The sequence below is a fragment of the Anas acuta genome, chromosome 5 (genome assembly GCF_963932015.1).
Source record: "Anas acuta chromosome 5, bAnaAcu1.1, whole genome shotgun sequence".
NCBI classification, from domain to species: Eukaryota; Metazoa; Chordata; class Aves; order Anseriformes; family Anatidae; genus Anas; species Anas acuta.
Genome location: NC_088983.1, coordinates 22,385,221 through 22,404,978, shown reverse-complemented (window position 1 = coordinate 22,404,978; position 19,758 = coordinate 22,385,221). Strand labels below are relative to the sequence as shown.

Below are 19,758 nucleotides of genomic sequence, written 5' to 3'. Positions count from 1 at the left end.
AATTTAAGAAGGTAGCATACAAATCAGAGATAAGCCAGAGGTGAGAAACAGAACTGGCAACTTTCAGAAAATAAAAATTAAGGTTGTTGAACACGTGGGATTTAGTTACTCTAGAACAGAATAAAGGAGTTAAAGGAGTTGGGGTACTGGTGTGCTGAGCTTCAGTCCTTTTGTAGAGTGGATGTATATCCACTGGGAGTAGGGAAACAACCTGTCACCTTAATGTGATGCAACAAAAAACTAGGATTAATGCTGCGAAAATACTTGGATATGCGAGGTAGTTACGTACCAGCAAAAACAGCCCAGGTTCCTTAAAATTCTGTTGTCTCTCTAAGATTTCCGCTGTTGTATCTTCATAAATTGTCAGTGCACAGCAGCTAATGCTATTGATATCTTGGCGGGCTGAAGTCTTTAAAGCAGAACAACTTTGTTCGCGCTAGTGCAATAAACCTGTACTTGCTGATTAGTGGTACTATTGGCAGTGCATTTTTTTAGACAAATAAAACGTCATCTTATTTCTAATGGTTCTCTTTATGTGGGTATTTAAAGATTTTTAGTTTTGTTTTGTTACTGTTTTTGCAAATGCTGGTGAATTACATTTACATCCCTTCTAGTTATTCTGTCCCAGGGAGGCCTCAGCAGGGCCAGGCTCCAGCTCCCTGCGGCCTGTCAGTGCCCAGCCATGGCTCCACAGAGCTGGGCCCACCCCAGGCCCCCCAATCCCAGCCCTTCCTGGGGGTCAGCGCACCCAATGCTGGCCTTGATCCACCAGCTGATTTCCCAGCCTGGCCTGGGACCTTCCTCATCACTGTGATGCTGCCTTGGTTGGTCCTGGCCACCACCTAGGCCTGTCCTGCCTCATGTGGGCGCACCATGCCCCTGCTGCTCCTGGCCACCAGGGAGAAACCCTGCACTTGCCGCTCTCTGATGTGCAAAGTCATAACTGCCTGGGAGTACTTAAAAATCCAGTTACATTTGTTTTCCACAAAAAAGAGGAGCATTGACTCCTGGGACATAGGCAGATTTTGGCCTGAACAATTAGATTCTGACTCCCCAAATTTCCTTTGTTTACAGGCAAGCAAAATGCTGTATTTTCTTTCATCAACTATTGTGCACTGAGGTGGCATACTTATAACGTGTTCCTGCACTTAGTTTTTGAGGGAACCAGCCTCACAGGGATCAAGCCTGGCTTTTTGTGCATGTTGGCAGTTGTTTTGGATGATGGTAGCTTATTATGCTTTTGTCTGAATGGGAACATCTGTTTATATTTTTAAAGTTGTATCTTAAATTTTTAAAGATACAACTTAAAATGTTTTTTTTTTTTTTTTTTTTTTTTTTTTTTTTTTTTTTTTTTTTTAACACTAACTCAAAATTGGTCCTGTTCTTTGTGTGGTGTTTGGGGAGCTGGGTCAGGCCCCCGGGGTACCTCTGTGCCTTCCTCTGTGTCCTGTGGGTGTGTGGGGACACTTCTGGAGGTCCTTGCTTTCCATCTGGTGACACAGATGAGACCTGAAGGGATTTAAAATAAAAGTTTTTGGGCGAATAAGAGCGCATCTTGGCTAGGTTTTTCTTCAGCTTTGTAATCTCAGTTGGAGATGAGTGGTTATGAGTGGCTATAGCTGCATCCTGCTTCCTAACCCACTGACTTCCAAAAGTCACAGCTTCTTCTCAGGCAGGCTGCAGGGAGCTTCCTGAGGAACATGAGAGCCTTTTTAAAATTTGCGTGGGTTTTGTTTGTTTTGAAGTGTACTTTTGGTTTTCAAACAATCAAGGCTGTTTTTATGTGTGGCCATGTGTCTGCTAGTGGATATACTACAAGAAAAGTTGGCGTGTTTGCATGGGAATGGAAAGAGGTATGCTGTATGCCTATAGGAGAATTTTGCAATCAGGTAAAATGTTTGCTCTGTATTTCCTGTAGGTTTGAACTAGTATGCCTGCTCTTTTCCACACTAGCTCTTCGCTAGGTGTCTTGTGCCTCTCGAATTGGTACTGCTCTTCTCTGAAAGCTCTGTTCAGTGGGGACCACTGGTGGTGGCCAGCTCTCCCAAATGTAACTGTATGGGGAATACATAGTATGCCCTGATCCATTGTCATTGATGAAATCATGAACTTTTCATGAAGAGGAGATATTTTTTTCCTTCTTCTTTCACTGCCCTCTTTCTGGAACCTTCAGGCTATATATAGTCTGGGAGATGGAAAAGAGAGACAGAGACTACAGGAAAGCTAAAAGGGAGAAGAAAGGAAAAGGGCTAAGAATGGAGACTAATACAGAGAAAAGGTTAGAAAGCGAGAGAGAGCGTAAGAGGGCTTGAATATTTTTCTGTCTCTGTATTCTAAGAATACGCCTGTTGCCATCTCCCCAGGAGGTTTATGCAGAGCTTTGTGGGGAAGCAGCAGTGAATTGCTCCTTTGGATGCTAAGTGTAAAATTAAAGCTGGCAGGGTCTCAGAGCACAAGATTGGGAAGCTAATCGCTCCTAATAACATATTGATTTTCACAGATCTCTGGCATTATGTCAGGTCCATTTTGAATCAGCACCTGGTTTCTTCCTCCTCCCATCTCCAAGCTAATGGCAATGAAGCTTCTGGCTTTGGGTTCATGAGTAAATGCAGCTCTGGATCTTTTTGTCTGTGCAAATCTGTACATCTCAGCAACATGGGTGAAACCTCATGTGCTACACATTGCTCCTATGCACGTGTCTGTGAAACATCCAAATATAATAGCTACCCTGTAGTAGAAGGGTTGGAAGGAGCATGTGTGTATTTTAACTTGAATAATCGTGCTGCTGCCTGTATTTATGGTGCTGTAAAGAAGTATTACAGTCCTGTTGCTGCACTTGGCTGAGGACAATCAAATGGATGCCTATTTTCAGGCAGAAGTTGCCAGCACAGGAGACTGAGGTCACCTAGTTGTTGCCAGGTTACATTCAACCCTGAACAGATTTTCTGTATGTGTTGCTCAGCAGTAACATGCAATCCTTGAGTTTTAGGGACTGACTGTCAGGACAAGGAGATAGGATTTATTTCTGTGACTGCTACTAAGCAATACCCCCCTCCGAAGGACTATTTTTGTAGTTAGAGGGAAAGCTCTGCTTACAAGAAGATGTGCTGAAAATGCTCCCAGATACTTCAGGTGGTGAAGATTTGTAAGGTGAGAGTGAAATTTCTTATTTTTAAAAGATGCAGAGGTGGTCTGAACTGGGACAGGCTCAGGTCAGCATAGGGCACATACAAGGACAGAAACTTACCTTCTCCTGTGGTTGAGCAGAGACTGTTTCAACTACTTCAGGCTATTTCATTTTATCTGCTGAGCTGTTGCAAGGTTTCATTGCTCTGTTTGTAGTAGACTGGCCAGAGAAGGGGCAGTAAAAAACACTGTGAAGTAATGCCTGAATGAGGCTGTTATTGGATATCAGGTGAAACACTGTCTTGATTTTCAGATTAATTTTGATCATCCCTTTCAACTGGACGTTTGCTTCTGTTTTCTTCTGTCTGGTTTGTCTCTTTTGATTAATTCTAAATTGGAATGGCTGTTGTATGGTGACTGGAACAACACAGAACTGGGTCCCCTTTGCATCCACTAAACAGCAGATTGTGGGCAGAGCTTAGGAAAGGCTTTGCTGTGCACAAACTCATTATGGTTTGCTTCAGTATTTACTTGGAAAAACAAGCAAGATGTTCAGGAGGTGGGAAACAGAGATCTTGCTCAGTATGAGATCTTTTGCCTCTAACATTATCTTTCCCTTTGGGGCTTCCTTACTGCGTTACTCATTCCAAATACAAGCCATATTTAGAGCATTTGAATCTGGGGGTAATTTAGGAATCAGGATTATTTTCCTGACTTTTTGGAATTCAGATTTTGATTCTGAAATCCTATTCAAAAATATATTTCTAGATTTTTGTGCTATCTTGAGCAATTCTGGGTGTTTTTTACGTTCTTCTTACATAAGTATAATGATGACAGTTGGCATTTCTTGTCTAGGGATAACAATTTTCTGTCCATGGGATCAGTGGTGCTGAAGGACACAGATTAATTATTTTAGAAGGGAAGAGACTCCTTATTAACACTCTTGGTGTGTTGTCTTCTAGTGTCTGCAGAAAAACTCCAATTTCCAAAGTACCTAATGCATGGCTCTGTGGGAAAGGAAGCAGCAGAGCTGGGCCGCTTGTGACAGCTACTCCCACTCACAGTCCTAATATTCTCCAGCCCCCTTCTCACAGCTATTCAGGTGCTAGTGCAAGCAACTGTTTCATGCAAGGCACATCTGAGCTGAAGGCGTCAAAAGAGCCATTTCATGCTTGACTGCATTTTCTAATACAATCCGCAGTGAGAGAGGAGGGTAAGGATGGTTGGTGTGTACATACGCCCTGCCTTTGAGTGTATGTATAATATACAGTACATTTGGTTCCAGCTTGCAGCTGTGGGTGGCAAGAAAGAGTTGCAGACGTGAGGGGGAAGAGAATTGCACTTAGAAAAGAAGAAGCCATTCCCCCACCTTGAAAAAAGATCTCGCTTTCCTTCTCTGTTTCTTGCCCAAGCGAAGATGCGAGTCCCCGGGGCAGCGCTGACAGCTGGTCCCCAGAAGGAGTATGTATGGCTGAGTGGGTGCTGCGTGTGGAGCGCGTTGTGTGCAGACCATGACCGTGTGGGAGGAGTGCAGCTAAGAAAACTGATGAGTTGAGATGCTGCTCATGGCCATCTTGTTTTAATGGTGCTCACAGAAAAGCTTTTTTTGTGATGTATTTTGTATGTCCCATGCCTGGAGAGGTGCTGCATACCATCTAGTAGCGGTGGGTTGCTGTACCAGCACCACCACAGTGATATTTGTCACAGGTTTCATCACCAGATACACATCTTCTTTATTGCTATATCAGTTTGATACATGTTCCTTATTTACCACTTCTTTTGCATATTTATTACCACGCTAACATTTAGGCCTTGAGAGGACAGTAACAGTTGGCTCTGCTAAGCTTGCTGTTTCCCTCTAGAAGTTTCAGTAATGTCAGCAAAAAGGGCTCTGCTGGAAAATACAGAAAATGGGCTGAAATATTTAAGAAGAACGCCTAGATTCCAAATACTCGTTGTTGCAAATGATGGGATGTTAGCCTTCGGTGGTGTGGGGGGGTGCTGTTGAGAATCCCAAGTAAGAGTGCTTTACGGAGCAATCCTTCCATGTGCCTAGGGAGCTTTTTTCTGCCTCTGGGCTTTTTATCTTTTTATACATGTTTTGGTGGTAGAAGTCCTACATGGAGCAGTCTACGTCTCTGTCTTCTGTAGGAGTTGGCTCTGTGGAGATGGGATGCTCTGTTTAATACATGTATTTAAAACGTTTATGTAGATTTGTAAATTTTGCTGATAAAAGTGCTTTAGAGCGTATTCATGGGCTGAAACAGCAATTGCCATGGTTGCTGGTTGCTGCAGCTCTATCACAAGACTTTAATTCTGCCCCCCTTAGAGAAGAACATCAGTTCCTGCATGCAGCCCCCTAACAAATAGGGAATGTTAAGTACCAGAACTCCTTTCCTCAGCTGAACTCTCCATTTCATTGACAGCCTCAGAGGAGATAGCAAGGAAATAAATTGTATTTTTCTATTTTTTTCCTCCATACTCTTGGCTTTTGTTGTGCCTCCATCTCCTGCCATTTCCTGTGTTTGAATGGCACTTGAACTTGACATGGATTTTGATTTGTTCTTTTGTATTTCAGTGCCACCAGTTGTGTCAGCAGAGCTCCAGGAACATTAACTGTTAGTAAGGAGGGGGGGAAAAAAAAAAAAAACAAAACACAAAACAGCACAAAGCTGATGTGGGGAAAAAAACTGTTAAGAAACCTGCTTCATACTCATAGATTTTGTCTGCTGAAGTATCCCTTTCATTACAACACAGCTCTGAAAAAGATGAAATGATTACAAGTAGAGTGGATCTATTAACTCAATTTTAAATAATATTTCCTGTGTCTTTTTCCAAGGATTTGTACAGCCAACTTTTCATTATTCCTGAATAATGTGTACCCCTGGAAGCTCTTATAAGTGTAACTAACTTCAGCTTTGGAGACATGTTTTTCCTTTCTTATGTTAGTCTGTTCATTTTCATTCTGCTACTTCTGATTGTGTTTTTCTGGATCTCTAAAATAAATCGTATGCTTTGTAGAATTTTGTAGGTCCTAAATTAATGACAATTCGCATTTAATGCCTTAGCCCAATTAATTTGATAGATGAAATTCAATCACCAGAAACAAAGAAACAATAATAGGACTTAGTTCTGTCTTGCTTCCTTTGTATGCTTGTTGTCCAATCAGCCTTTTTTAGGCCAGGAACACCTTTGTAGATGCTATTATTGTACACGGTTTGGTTTTAAGAGGGGTTGTTCAGGGACAGTGGTGTCACAGACTATGATTGTTTGCAGTTTTTCTTTCCCTTTAAAGGAAATTCCTCACTGAATAAGCAACAGCTCTCAAGAGTATCAGAAATAGAAACTCTGGGCATTTCAAAACAAGACTAGGTACTCTAGGAGAAGAGCTGTAGGCGTTATTTGAACTAGTCGTTCCAGCTAGTGGTGGAGAAGGCTGGACTAATGGAGATCACATTTTCTGGAAGATGTGAGAAATGGAGATTGTGCGGAAGTGCAACTTATTTTAATTTTTTGAATTTGTTTACTGATTCCTTGCAGAGGCCTCTATCTTGAGCTACGATGGCAGCATGTACATGAAGATCATCATGCCTATGGTCATGCATACAGAAGCAGAAGATGTGTCCTTCCGTTTCATGTCACAGCGTGCCTATGGGCTGTTGATGGCAACCACCTCACGAGATTCTGCTGATACTCTGCGCCTGGAGCTGGATGGAGGCCGTGTCAAACTTATGGTCAATTTAGGTATCGTATGAAAACCTCCCACTGCCCCTTCACTCTTAGTTTGGGCTTGTGATTAGTGTCCTTTAAAAAACAATAATTGTTTAATTTCTGTTGGTTTGATTGGATTGGATTGATTTCTAAAATAGCCGCTGAGACCTTCATAATGATATTCTCTTGTGGAGATAAATTCTTTCCTGCATTGCTGCATGGAGATTTGCTGTCAGTTCTTCGTTATGGACAGTGTTGGTTTTTAAGTCTTTAAGTTCTTAAGTTTCCTTTCTTGGTCTGGGACTGGTGAGCTCTGTGTGAGACATGCTGCTTGGTCCATCTTTTGATCGGTTACATCCCTCATTCTTCCAGCATCACTCAAAACAGTCAAAGCCAAATATGGCAATTAAGCAAATGGATATGGTGGCAAGCAGAAGCCCTGTGAATCCCAAGCCTTTTAAGAATTGGACAGTGTTTAATGCAACTTGATCTTAGATATTCTATTTTGCTAATTATTTCTATTTCATATTTAGTATATCTTTCAGCCTTTAGGGCTTTTTATGTCTAGTAAAAACAACCAACCAACCAAAAAACAAAACAAAACCAAACAGATCTTTTGATCATGGTGGTGTTAAAACAAAGGCAACAGTAATAAAAGTGCATTCCCCCATCCCAGAAGGTTGTGTTCTGTCTCCTTAGAGTTACACTTTCCTAGAAAATAATAAAAGACCATTAGAAAAAAGTCCAACAATAATGACAGTGAAAAAGTTGGGAGGAAATTCAGTCTTCTGTATCCATTTTCTTGCCAGTCTCTAAATGTTGTACTGAATGACAAATAGTCTTCTTTTTAGAGAACATAAATGCAGGAGGCAAAGCTTTCTTTCACTTACACTGATGCACCTTATTGCTTCATGTGAATCCAGCAATATAACTAAGAGATAAGAGATTTTTAGTCAAACCAGAACTATTATGATTATTGAAAATGTTAAACCTCTTCTAATGTCTAGGGTACTTCATATGAAGATCTGTGCGTGGTCTGCAGAAGCTTGTGTCAGTTCTCAAATTTCCAAACCCCACAGGAGCAAGCTTTCACCTTTTTTTTTTTTTTTTTTTCCTCTGAGCTAACATCATCTTCAAAGCCCTGCTATGATGATATCAGGAGCAAACCATGTAGTGGCTTTGTTTGTAGAGAGCATCAGTGCTATTCACCCATACCTATAGTAATGGCTCTTGGTTTTCATCTCCTGTTTTAGGTGGATATGAGAGGTTTATCAAAGTCTTCGTGTACCATAGATGAGCTTGAGTGATGATTTTAAGGTTCCGCATTCTCACCTGAGAAATATGTTGACCAGCAAGCAACCAGCTTATTTAAAAACTGTTTTCTAGCTATTTTTATTTTATTTTTTTGCTTTAAATTTGAATTCAGACCATGACCTCTGCTTTTAGGAAAAGAGATTGAGGAGAATAAAATGCATTTAAGCTAATTCTTACGTCAAAAATAGTCTCCAGCTACAGGGTATAAAAACATGTTCCATATTCTTAAAAAAAAAAAAAAAAAAAAAAAAAAAAGAAGGCAATATGACATGGTTCCTGTCTGGAATATATATGTTTTCCTTAGTACTTTACACTTTTCTAGTTGAACTAATGAGTGTCCACCTAGCACAGGGGCTGTTGCTGAACTATCAGCAGGTAGAGTGCAGAGAGAATAGCTGGACTTCAGCTTTGACAACTTCTCAAAAACAGCACTCTGATACTGATCTCTGCCTATATCTGCTCTTGATTGTAAGAATGCTGAACAGCAATTCTTTTGGGCCATTCTCCAAAGAAACCCTGCAAATCTAAGAAATTTTCCTTTAGTTGGGGCTTTCCCGCTTTCAAAACAACAAGGTTACCTTGCTGTTGAAGAAAGAGAGTTTGAGGAGGAATGACCTTAAGGGAGCCATTCAATTTCTGTTTACTGGAGGTCACATCTGTATCTTTAAGGAGACAGATCATAGCCAGAATGTCACAAATGAGAGCAGAGTCTTCATCACTAGACCCTGACAAAATGCCCTTATTGGTGAGAAGCAGTCATGAGCACCACCTGAAGACCCGAGCACGACTTGATCTGTGTCACCATCTCCCTGAGCATCTAGCCCATGACAAATGTGTTTAAACAAAGACTGTTCTGAGTGGTGAGTTATATAATTGTGCTTTTCTTAAAAGTCATTTAAAACTATTACAAAGAGCTGTCTCTTTCTTCTCCTTTGATCTGTTACATTTGATTACTGATTATTATTTATGTGGTTATTAAGGTATTTCCTGTGTTGTATTTTTTTAATTTCTTTATTATTATTATTTTATTTTTTTTTTCTTTTTAACTCTTCTGTGTATTTCAGTTGTAAAGCTTTCCCATACCCCATCAGCCATAGTAAATCAAAAGATGGTATTCAACCCTTCAAAGGCCTGAAGCCTGCGGCCCGCACAGCAAACAGCCCTGAGAACAGAGTGTGCAGAGCAGCCTGCAGGGGCTGGCTTATCCCACCGCCTCCTCAGCACGCACCGACCCAGCCAAACAGGGCATATACATAGTACAGAAGGTTTCGATGGGCTTGGGTGGGTGGGGGCTCACTGTAGGAGATGGGAGGGATAAGACAAACAGTGAGGAGTAACTCTCTAAGAGAAGTTTTTTCAGGCCTTTCCCATACAAGTGCCAGAGGCACTGCGGTCTGCATGTTGACAGCAGTTCTCACAGTAGTTTGTGTATTTTTTGTGTGAAGATACGAAGTCCAAAGGCGACGCAGATCCCACTTCTGTTGAGAAGGACTCTGAAGGAATGGGTCTAGAGTGGAAGGAGGAGAGAGAGAGAGAGAGAGAGAGAGAGAGAGAGATGAAGCCAGTCATGGCTTGGAACATGCTTGGGAATCACTTCAGATGCTGAGATTTGCATAAAGGGAAAGAAATGGCTGGTCCGATAGGTAGATACATATTCATTTTTATTTCCTTCCATGGGTGAGAAAAGGGAAAGATTTCCCTTTTCCTCCCATGGGAAAGATTAGGTTTCACTGACTTCTGTTAAAGAATATTTCAGTTTTGGTTCATCCTGGCCAGGCTCAGCTTCAGGGCACTTATGACTAGAGCAAATTTTGCCTACATCCTGTTCATCTGAGTCAGTTCTCCTGTAAGGAAGTGTAACCATCCTGCTCTTCTACCTTTTCTTAAGATTTCTCCTCAGGGTTATCAAAGACATCTTTGTCTTTAAAAAAATATATTTTTTAAAATAAATAATTCCTTTAAACAAACACAGTAGACATATTTTCTGTTTTTCTTTCTTAAAAGCATGTGAACTTTTACACCAGATTTTCTTTCATGCAGATCATGCACTCATGTGCAGGTGTATTTATGTTCACACTTTTTCATTAATAACTTCTGAATAATAAATTTTGTGACCCTTTTTTATATTTTTTAAAAAAAGACATGAAAAAATATTTGTCAGATGCCCTCTAATAGTTGCAGGTGGGTGCACAGTCTGAGAAGTTGGAGCTGGCAAGGAGCTACACTGTAAGATGGGGTAAGAGCATTTATAGGGCCTCATCTGGTTTCCCCCCAGGAAATAACCTGGAGTGAGCAGGAGCAGTCAGGCCCTGATTATCTTTCATGTGCCAGTCTTGCTTTGGAGTGCTCTTCTGTAACCATATGTGGATGCTTGTCAAAAGGAGCAAACACTTTGTCCCAACCCAGCAAAGGTGGCTCTCTCAACTAATTCAAGGAAGAAGAGGGGCTGAGGCCTTAGCAATGCCAGGTAGCTCAAACATCATCATTTTGTGGTACAAAGATACAAATGGTAAGAAACCCAGGCCTAATGCCCAGAGAATTCTGTCTGCTACTAAAGATATCTCCATTCAAACAGTGAATTCTTAATGCTGTTAAGATGCAGTAGAGCTGTTTAAGCTTTCTGAAGGTGAGGGTCTTTGGCCCTCTTTTTATGTGCTCTGGAAAACCTTGCTTCCAAGCACTAAGGAAGCAGCATCTGATTTACACTAGGAATAATAATGAGAGAAAGTAACTGTAGGAGGGTCTTTCCAGCTCATCCTGCTCCCAGTGTAGTTACGGACCATGAAGTCACTTCACTACTGTCCTCCAAATACCTCATTCAGCAGCAGAACAGCTGTTGAGGCACACCCATCTTGGAAATTCAAAGCAAGGGGAAACCTCTTGTGAGTCAGGAATGCAGCCATATCTAAACAAAGCAAATCACATCAGTAGAAGCTGATAACAGTGCTGAGAGCCCTAGATGAGGATTACTGTAAGTCTTACTGTACTGATGGGGGACTCCCAAGCAGTTTCTTAATTACTCCGGAATTCTCCAGCTGCTGCTGTTTGGAGCACAGAGACCTGGCTAAACTTGCACCCCACAACTTACTGCCAGGGAAAGCGTCATCAGCTCCTGACTTGTATCCTAGTTTAGAGGAAAACACTTTTCTTCCCTTCTAAAAGCTGATGTAACAGGGAGAAAACAGTTTCATGCATTAATGATTGCAACTTGTTTTGGGCAAGGTTCAGGATTGCAGAAATCAAAAGCACTGTGCTCATTCTTTGAATGTTGCACCTCTGGCTTTGGATGCCTCTCTTTCCAGTGACTGACTTGAGGTTCCTTTTAACTCATTTTCCCAGAGCTTCTGGGCACCTGCAGCTTCCATAGCTTGTCTGACACAGGTGCTGTGAGATTGTAATGTCTTTCTCTATAATACACTTCTAAATCTTGGAGGCCTGTTAACCAAATGGCTCCCTAAACATTCTAGTTTCTCCTCTTCTGGCAGTTGCCGTAGTGTTGGAAGACAGCACCTTAACTATCTTTAATTTGTAAAAGAGAAAAGGAGGCATAGGATCTTAGAGTACATCTGCCGTGTGTAACAAAGTGCTCTGTAGAGACAGCGTGGTGGGCTGAGCACCTTTGTGTCGGAGTGCAGTAGTGTTAGCCCAGCTGCAGGACACTGTGGTGGTGCTGGCGTAGCACCACGGGCAGATGCAAGAGCTTTAGGGCCAAGTGGGGTCCTTACTGACCAAACTGGACCTAGGCTGGCTCAGGAGCTGGTTCTTCTGGAGGAAGTTTTGGCCATTTCTGCCTGGCACCCCATAGTGTGGCATTGAACAGCCTTCATGCTTGCAGTCAGTATAAGGGCTATGTTGGTTTTCAGTTTAAACATTGATCCGTTCACCTGGAGCAGTCATTGACTGGGAAGAAGTCCTGGGACATGTAGTTCTTTCAGGACTGCTGCAAAAACAACCAAACAAAAAAAAAAACAAACACAAAACTTCTCTGCAGAGATAAAATACACAGCTATGGCTTTAGTTTCTAATTTTGATGAATGTTGCTGGGGACCAGCCATGTTTCCCTTTACAGCACACTTAATGCTTAGCCCATAAAACATTCCCATGTTGTTCTAGCTGTATCAGCTCCCTTGATCTCACCTGTTTGCAGTGAGTCTCTGGAGTCTCTCTCGCTCTCTTTCAGGCTGTAGAGGCAAGGGTAGCTGGCTCCACAGGTAGCTGGTACTCAAGAGCTCCCCTTACCCCACCCAACTCCTGTAAGGGATATAGCCACCACTGTATGGTGATCGTACCAATTGCTCCAGGGCTGTTTGCTCCCACTTTTCTGTTGCGGTTGACGACACATGACAAACCTAATCGCACAAAACCAAACCCAGATTTTCTCAAGAGAAGTTCTGCTTGAAAACAGGCTCTCTCTGGCCATGCTGCTCCCAATTGGTATACCCCTACCCATTATGACTTTTTATCTGTAGACTCTTCCCCTTTCTTCCCCTTTTATTTTTAAGAGTAACGTTTGGTTGCAGCTGCTGAAATAATTTTCCTACATCTACCTGAATAAATACAAAATTAGTCCAATTAAGCAGCAAACTTCTTTTTCTGCCATTTTGTGTAATCTTTGCTGTTGGGCCATATTTCTGTAATAAATATGACCATCTCTGCTGGTCACAGCCTTAGTAACCTGGCAGAGTGTCCAGGCAAGGGTGTCCAGTAGCATGGTGCTATTATTCCTGGCCTTGGTATCCTAAGAGAGGGTCAGCATAACCCAAAATATGTAATAGCACTGACAATAGCATTCACCCACACCGGACACCACAGTAACAGATATTCACAAGGCTCTAAGAAGGCATTTATAAGTGTAAAATCTTCTTATGGGTCATGTCCTGAGATAAGCTGAGTACGAGTGCGTTAAAGTAGAGAAGCAATGCTCAGAAGCCCTCTAGCTCGCACTGCTCTACCTCAACCTCATTTTTTTGGGCAGTTCCTCAGTTCCTATTTATTAGACTCCACAGCCATCTCTCTATTTTTATTTCCATCTGCCCCTTCTCCTCCCTCCCTTGTCCATCAACCCTGAATGAAGCAGGGCCAGCAAAGGTTCCCAGACCTGCCACTTCACTGCCCATTTCATCTTCTCCCCGAACGTTAGGAGCACCCCGTTCAGTCTTAGCGTTCGGACAGCAAGGCGAAACTGGGCTTGGAGGAACTGGCAGGGCTGGGGACCTTTGAAAGAAATTCCTGTAGTCCCTGCAAAGCAAACAAAAAAAAAAAAACAAAAAAGTATTCCCAACCTCCGGAACTAGCTGAAATCTGGGCTGGGCGTTCGTGCGGTTAGCTGTTTGCAAGTGGCCATTTTATGACAGGACACAACGGGGCAGTATACTAACCCCTTCCTCGCCTGAATGGACAGTGTCAAATGTGCCCGTGCACATACTAAAAATTGTTCTGGGCTGGCACAAGGGGAAATGAGTTGAGGGTCTGTCTTTGGGAGAGCTGGAAAGGGTTAAATATTGCACCAACAAACCTCATAGGCTGATTTTACAGGTATTCTGTGTTGGACAGATGGTGTATTTATGCAATAACAATACGAATTAATTCAAAAGAAACCAAGTGTAGAGGTTGACTTGAAATTTCAAGCTTCTCAGAGAAATTGCTAAAGGTTTTTAAAAAGAGAAATTACAGTGGCGTATGACTTGCATTTCAAGGGAGATCTTTTTGTGCCTTGATTTGACAATTTTTTCTTGTAATTCACATCAGTTCGTGTTGTGGAGTAGAAGATACTCTTAGATGCATAGGCTTCTATAAAAAGGAAATAGCTTTCTGTATCAACACGTGGATATATATGTACATTGGTATATCTCTCTATACATATGTGTATATATATCTGTGTGTGTATATATATATTTATGTAACAGATATTTACGTAGAATATACTGTACATATACACCCACTCCTGAACTTGTACAGACTGTATATAAATATAAAATGGCCACATCTCTTTGCGTGTGTCTGTCCCCGGAAGGGTGGACTGATTGTTTTTGGATGTCTGCAGCTGTTACCTTGAAGGATGCAATTTCATCTTTCATTTATTTTTCCCCATCTAGACTGTATCAGGATAAACTGTAACGCCAGTAAGTTTTCCCTCAAGTTTCATTTTGTTCTCTTTCTATATATATTAAAATAACTTTATTTTCTTTGCTGTTTTATAAGCTGTTTTTTCTTTGATTTTATTTTTCTCGTTTCTTTTTTTAAAAAAATCCTCTGAAATTGAAGGGCTGGGTGGGATATGAAGCTGGGGGGAGGAGGAAAGACCTTAAGGTGATTGTATGTGAAAATTTTGTGTTAGGTTTCTCCAAGGAGGAGATGAACTGTTATTTCATAGCTTTGCAGAAGAACACCTGAGGAACCTGATGAGCTGATATTGTATTTCACTGGTAACCTGTTGTCTTTATGAAAACTTTTAAAGAGCCACATAAGAATAACAACAGGTACTGTATGCACTTCTCCACTACAAAAAAAAAAAAAAAAAAAGCATGCATATTTAAACACACACAAAAAATCAAATCTTAATTTTTCACTTTGTTTCAGAATGGTGACAACTTAATCTGATATTTATTCAAAGTCATTTTGGGGGGGAGGGAGTATAGAAGAAATGAAATTAGATCTTATTTTTTTGAGTATATTATCAGAGTTATATGAGAGCCTTTTATATAGCATTTAACTCTCTTAGATTTACACAATAAAGTTCACGTGAATCCTTGGTTCATTAAAGATCCCTTTCAGTCTGTTATAAGGTAGGGATGGTTGCTGTAGAAAGATGCTGGCTGATGGAAAACTGTATACCCTTGCATGAAAAATAATATTAAAAGACCATATCTAATTTTAGTCTGTGATTGAGGAAACAATCTTTTCTGTTTACTTCAAAGAGCTGTTTGAAGTTGCTGTAGGCTTAAAACTGAAACACTATTCCCAAAGAACGGAGCTGTTTAGATCTCAAGTATGGTGGTGTATCTTACTTGAAACCAGATTCCTTGCTGCACTGACAGATCCTGGGTGTTAGATGATTTATGGAAGACTGAACATCAATTTGGAAGTGCTATAATGAATTAAGAGGCGAGGTTGGTCCATGTAAGGTGTTGGCTTGGGGAAGAGTGGCTAGAAAGCTGCCCAGAAGAAAAGGACCTGGAGGTGCTGGTTGACAGCTGGCTGAACAGGAGCCAGCCGTGTGCCCAGGTGGTGAAGAAGGCGGTGGCATTCTGGCCTGCATCTGAAACAGCGTGGCCAGCAGGGCTAGGGAAAGGATTTTCGCTTTGTATGCAACACTGATGAGACTGCCTCTCAAACACCGTGTTCAGTTTTGGTTCCCGTAGTATAAGAAAGGTATTGAGTTGCTCGAGCACGTGCAGAGAAGAGCAAAAAATTTAGTGAAGGGACTAGAAAACAGGATTTATGAGGAGTGAGTGAGGGAACTGGGGCTGTTTAGTCAGGAGAAGAGGAGGTTGAGGGGACATTGCATCCCTTTCTTACACCTACCTGAAAGGAGGTAGTAGTGAGGTGGGTGTCAAGTCTTTTTTTCTCACGTAACAAGTGATAGGATGCAAGGAAACAGTCTCAGGTTGTGCCAGGGGAGGTTTTGCTTGGATATTAGGAAGAATTTCTTCTTGGGCAGTGCAGTGAAGCATGAAAGAAGCTGGCCAGGGAAGTGGTGGGGTCCTCATCCCTGGAAGTATTTACGAGATGTGTGGACGTGGCACTAAGGGATGAGATTTAATGATGGCACTTGGTAGGTCAGGTTGATGGTTGGACTTGGTCTTGAAGGTCTTCTCCAACCTTGATGATTCTATGAGTCTACGCGTTTTCTAGAGGCTGTGGTCTTTTTATTTACCAAAGAGCCCCATCCAAGCTAGCAGGAAAATTGAAAGAAGTGTGTTGCAACCCTAAAAACAGAGCTTTCAAGTGAAAGTAGAGCAACACATTACAGAAACAGTTGTTAGTAGCACTGAGAGAGCAAGAGGACATTGTTGCAAAGCAGTTTCTTAACATATGTGCTGTGATGTTGGACTAAGATTATGTCTGTATTGTTAGACAGCAGACAGTTGTGTCTGTGTCGTGTGTTCCCCCCCTAGTAACAGATCAGCTTTCTTCCTGGTCACTGCCAGATTCAGATCCTGCTTTTCAGGAAAGCGGAAGCAATTAGTTTCTTGGTCTTGGGAGGTGGTCCCTAGGAGTCTGCATTCAGAGAAAGAAGCTAAAGCATTGACTGATGTGTGATTATTCCAGTTGTGAGCCCTGAAGTGCTGCAGGAGCTTAATTGTGAGTTCACAGCTTTGAGAATTGCTTCCTCCTCCTGCCCCATTGCAGGGCTGTGTGGGATTAGGCCTGTGTGACTCAAATGTGGCAGCTCTTGTTGAATTCCTTTAGCTCATCTCAGTTTGAACACTGTATTTCAAGATAGAGCTGGCAATCAGGAAAACTGTCTTGAATCTCTGATGAGATTGTCAGTTTTCACCCAGCAGTAGCAGAGGGCATTTGCATAAAAATAGGATCTTCTGTTTCCAAACAGTTCATATGTTTTCGATACTTAGCCACCCACAACTCTATGTAGATGCTTGCACCATACTTCTTGTTGATGTGTGTCATCTAAGCATCCATATCAACTTCTGATGACAGATGACTACTAGAGGTTCATCTGTGGAAGAATTTTCAGGTGGGAAATCAGCTTTAGTAGCAAGGTGTGGTTGTCATACAAGATAAAATTTAGCAGTAACTGGAAGAAACATTAAAACAAAACAAAACACAAAGACAAACAGAATCCTATGGTCAGATCAGTGGGAAGACAGTCTGAACCCAGAGTGGTTTTGTTAGTTTTCCCATAAGCATCAAAACATCTTGAGTCATTTTGCTTCCATGCATTTTTAATTGTTGAGGTTGCTGCATTTTTAAATACAGTCTTCCTTTGAAGGTTGATATTTATTTATTAAAAAGAAACTTTGGATTTTCCTAATTTATTTTTTTATGATGCTTGCTTAAAATGAAGAACACCTCTCCTAGTTCCTCCAACGCCTTGTTTCGTTGCTGCCTGTTGCAATGACTCAGGTCATCTGTCCTGCTTTCTAGAAGAAAACCTGCTGGGAACTGATTGATGGAAAACTATATACCCTTGCATGAATAAAATACGGTTAGGCAAGAACAAACCAAATAACATTGTAGCTATTCTTGCAGGCACAAGACATTTACTTGTGCAGAGGGAGTTATCAATATGCAGATGGGTCTGCCAGGGTCTGTCAAAGTCAGTAGAAATGTTTTAAATTAACTTGACAAATGGAATTCCCAGTCGGCTGAAGAGTTTCAGGTCAAGCAGTCACCACTGCTAACTGAATGTAAGGACCTGGTTCATGGTTTTAAAGGTAAACAGAGCTGTACTTTGGGGATCTCATGGAATGTGTTAGGTTAAAGAGCCTACTAGCAAGATCACAGCAAGCACTGAAGCTCATGCTATCCGAGAGGAGTCCAGTGTATTGTCAGAGGTAAGCATTTAGTTTTCGATACACTTGCTCTTAGCTTTCATTGGATAGAGTGAGAAGTTTTTGTTTGCATATCTTTGGGATGCCATGTTTCTGTTGTAAAATGCTGTTTTCCCTCGCATCATTTCTTCTTATCGTCTTTAGTTTTCATCAGTCATATCCCACAGTTCTGGAATGGAAGACTGACATCATGTCCTACAACAGGAGTATTTTTTACTCTTTTCATCCCCATGCCTCACTCCTGTAGTTACATAAACTGATCTCATCTGTTTCTGCATGCTGACAGAGCTTGAATTTAGATGGACCCAACAGTGCTGTTGCTTACACAGATTTGACTAAGTAGTAACTCTATTTTCCTCTTAGTGTCAAATCAGCACAACCAAAAGTAGTATCAGGGGCCTGAAATAGAATGTGGAGATGCACTGAATGATTCTTCAACATAAAGCAGACATAATGGATAGCAACGTATTGCTTGCTGGATTTATGGGGAAAATATGCATAGACTAAATGCCCTTACATTTTTGCATACATACTTTTTTTTTTTTTTTTAATAGAGCTTACCAAAGAATGTAGCTCTTTGACCCACATCCTGTAAACTGGTTCTTGAAATATATAGCTCACCTTAAAGAAAGTTAAGGTTGTTGTGATAGTTTTATAATTTGTGCCATACTGGCTGGTGCTCTGATTTTTTTCAGCTTTCTGAAAATATTCTTAACTTGCTTTATTACCTTTTCAGTGATGACCCCCCCCTGCTTCTTATCAGTCCAAAGGGGATAGTTTTCAGCAATCTACTAAATAATAAGTATGGAGGACAGGGCTGTGTGTGCTGCAGATTCAGTGTCTTGTAAAGTGTCTTCAGTTTGTGTTGTTTCTAGGATAATGTTTGTGTTCTTTTTCTTGGTTGAGTTCCCTCTCCTTTTCCCAAACCATTTATGTGGCATGGCGTTAGTCACAGTCACATAGTTTGACACTATGCTTATGGGAGGTTTGATCTTCCGAAGGTCACTTTCACTGCCTTCGGGGCAGTGAATACTTCTATCTTATTGCTTGTTATTTCATAATGAGGCCTCTTCTTCTCAGTAAAGCATGCCATACAAGCCGTTACCTATTTTCATGTGCCTTGTGAAGCCTCAGAAAATCCTGATCCTCTTTTCTTACCTGTTGCTAAAAGCAAAAATGGAAGAGAGTGAAAGAAGACAGCTGGAATATGAGATTGGTTCTTCCTTTTCAGTTGCCATGCTTGCTGTACTTAGCATCTTCATTCAGTGCAGTGTTAGTGTTTCATTTAAGTGCTTATGTAACAACAGCAAATATGAACCTATGATGTGTAACTCTGGGAGAGATTTTAAGTTTTCTTTTTTCCATATCCTCTTAAGTGAATAGGAAGCCATGCTAACTCTAATCTAATCAAAATGTTATAAAAACAAGTGCACTTCTCTAATTCTTAGGGATGTTGCTGTCATTTTAATAAAAGCTTAATAGTACTCTAATGTGAAAACATTATTTGGAAAGTGAAGAGGTGTGATTAAACAGACACATCGTATTTGTGACTCCAGTATCTACTAATGTCATTTAAACGTAATCAGGAAGAAATGAATGCTCATACAGCCTGAAAAGTGACAAGCCATTAGTATGTCATATTGTAGTGGTGAAAGCAAGCCTGGATTTGTTGCATTTGTACAGCTTAGCCGGGTATTTTCTCACCTTTGGGAAGTCTCAGACTCAGGGTGCCGGTGTGGTCTAGTGCTGCTGCTGTCACGTGTTCCCCAACTAGTCCGGCTGGATCTTTGCTAGTGGTCACACACACACACCTGTGGTCACTCCATTCTATGGCACCACGGACACATGTGCCCTCCAAGCTGTTGTCTGGCTTGAACTGCTGCACTTGCACCCTCATTCACCCTCATACACACAGAATAGAGATCTCTCACTCAGGACAGAGTTAGAACATAATTTGATAAGCAGATAGGACAGATGAGGTGCAAAGCACAGCCCAACAAGCATGCTGAGCAGCCAACTGAACGTCCCTTTTTATCCCCTCACTCTTTTCCCATTCTTGTTCCTCCCCAAATCACCTGAACTCCTTCTTTGT

At 41.4% G+C, this 19,758-nt stretch overlaps 1 protein-coding gene across 22 annotated transcripts in view; it reads left to right on the top strand.

Moving 5' to 3' along the window:
* The window catches only part of NRXN3 (neurexin 3), a 970,936-nt gene that overhangs the window by 320,666 nt on the left and 630,512 nt on the right, over nucleotides 1–19,758 (top strand). For 16 of the 22 annotated variants that reach the window (XR_011096953.1, XM_068683068.1, XM_068683059.1 and 13 more), the window contains 2 exons: nucleotides 6,667–6,870; nucleotides 14,247–14,273. Coding sequence is in view for 21 of the 22 variants with exons in the window: in XM_068683068.1 (XP_068539169.1) it covers nucleotides 6,667–6,870; nucleotides 14,247–14,273 (231 nt within the window). In the remaining variant the exon portion in view is untranslated. The remainder of the gene's footprint in view (nucleotides 1–6,666; nucleotides 6,871–14,246; nucleotides 14,274–19,758) is intronic. The other 6 variants (XM_068683067.1, XM_068683066.1, XM_068683065.1 and 3 more) reach the window with 1 other exon arrangement.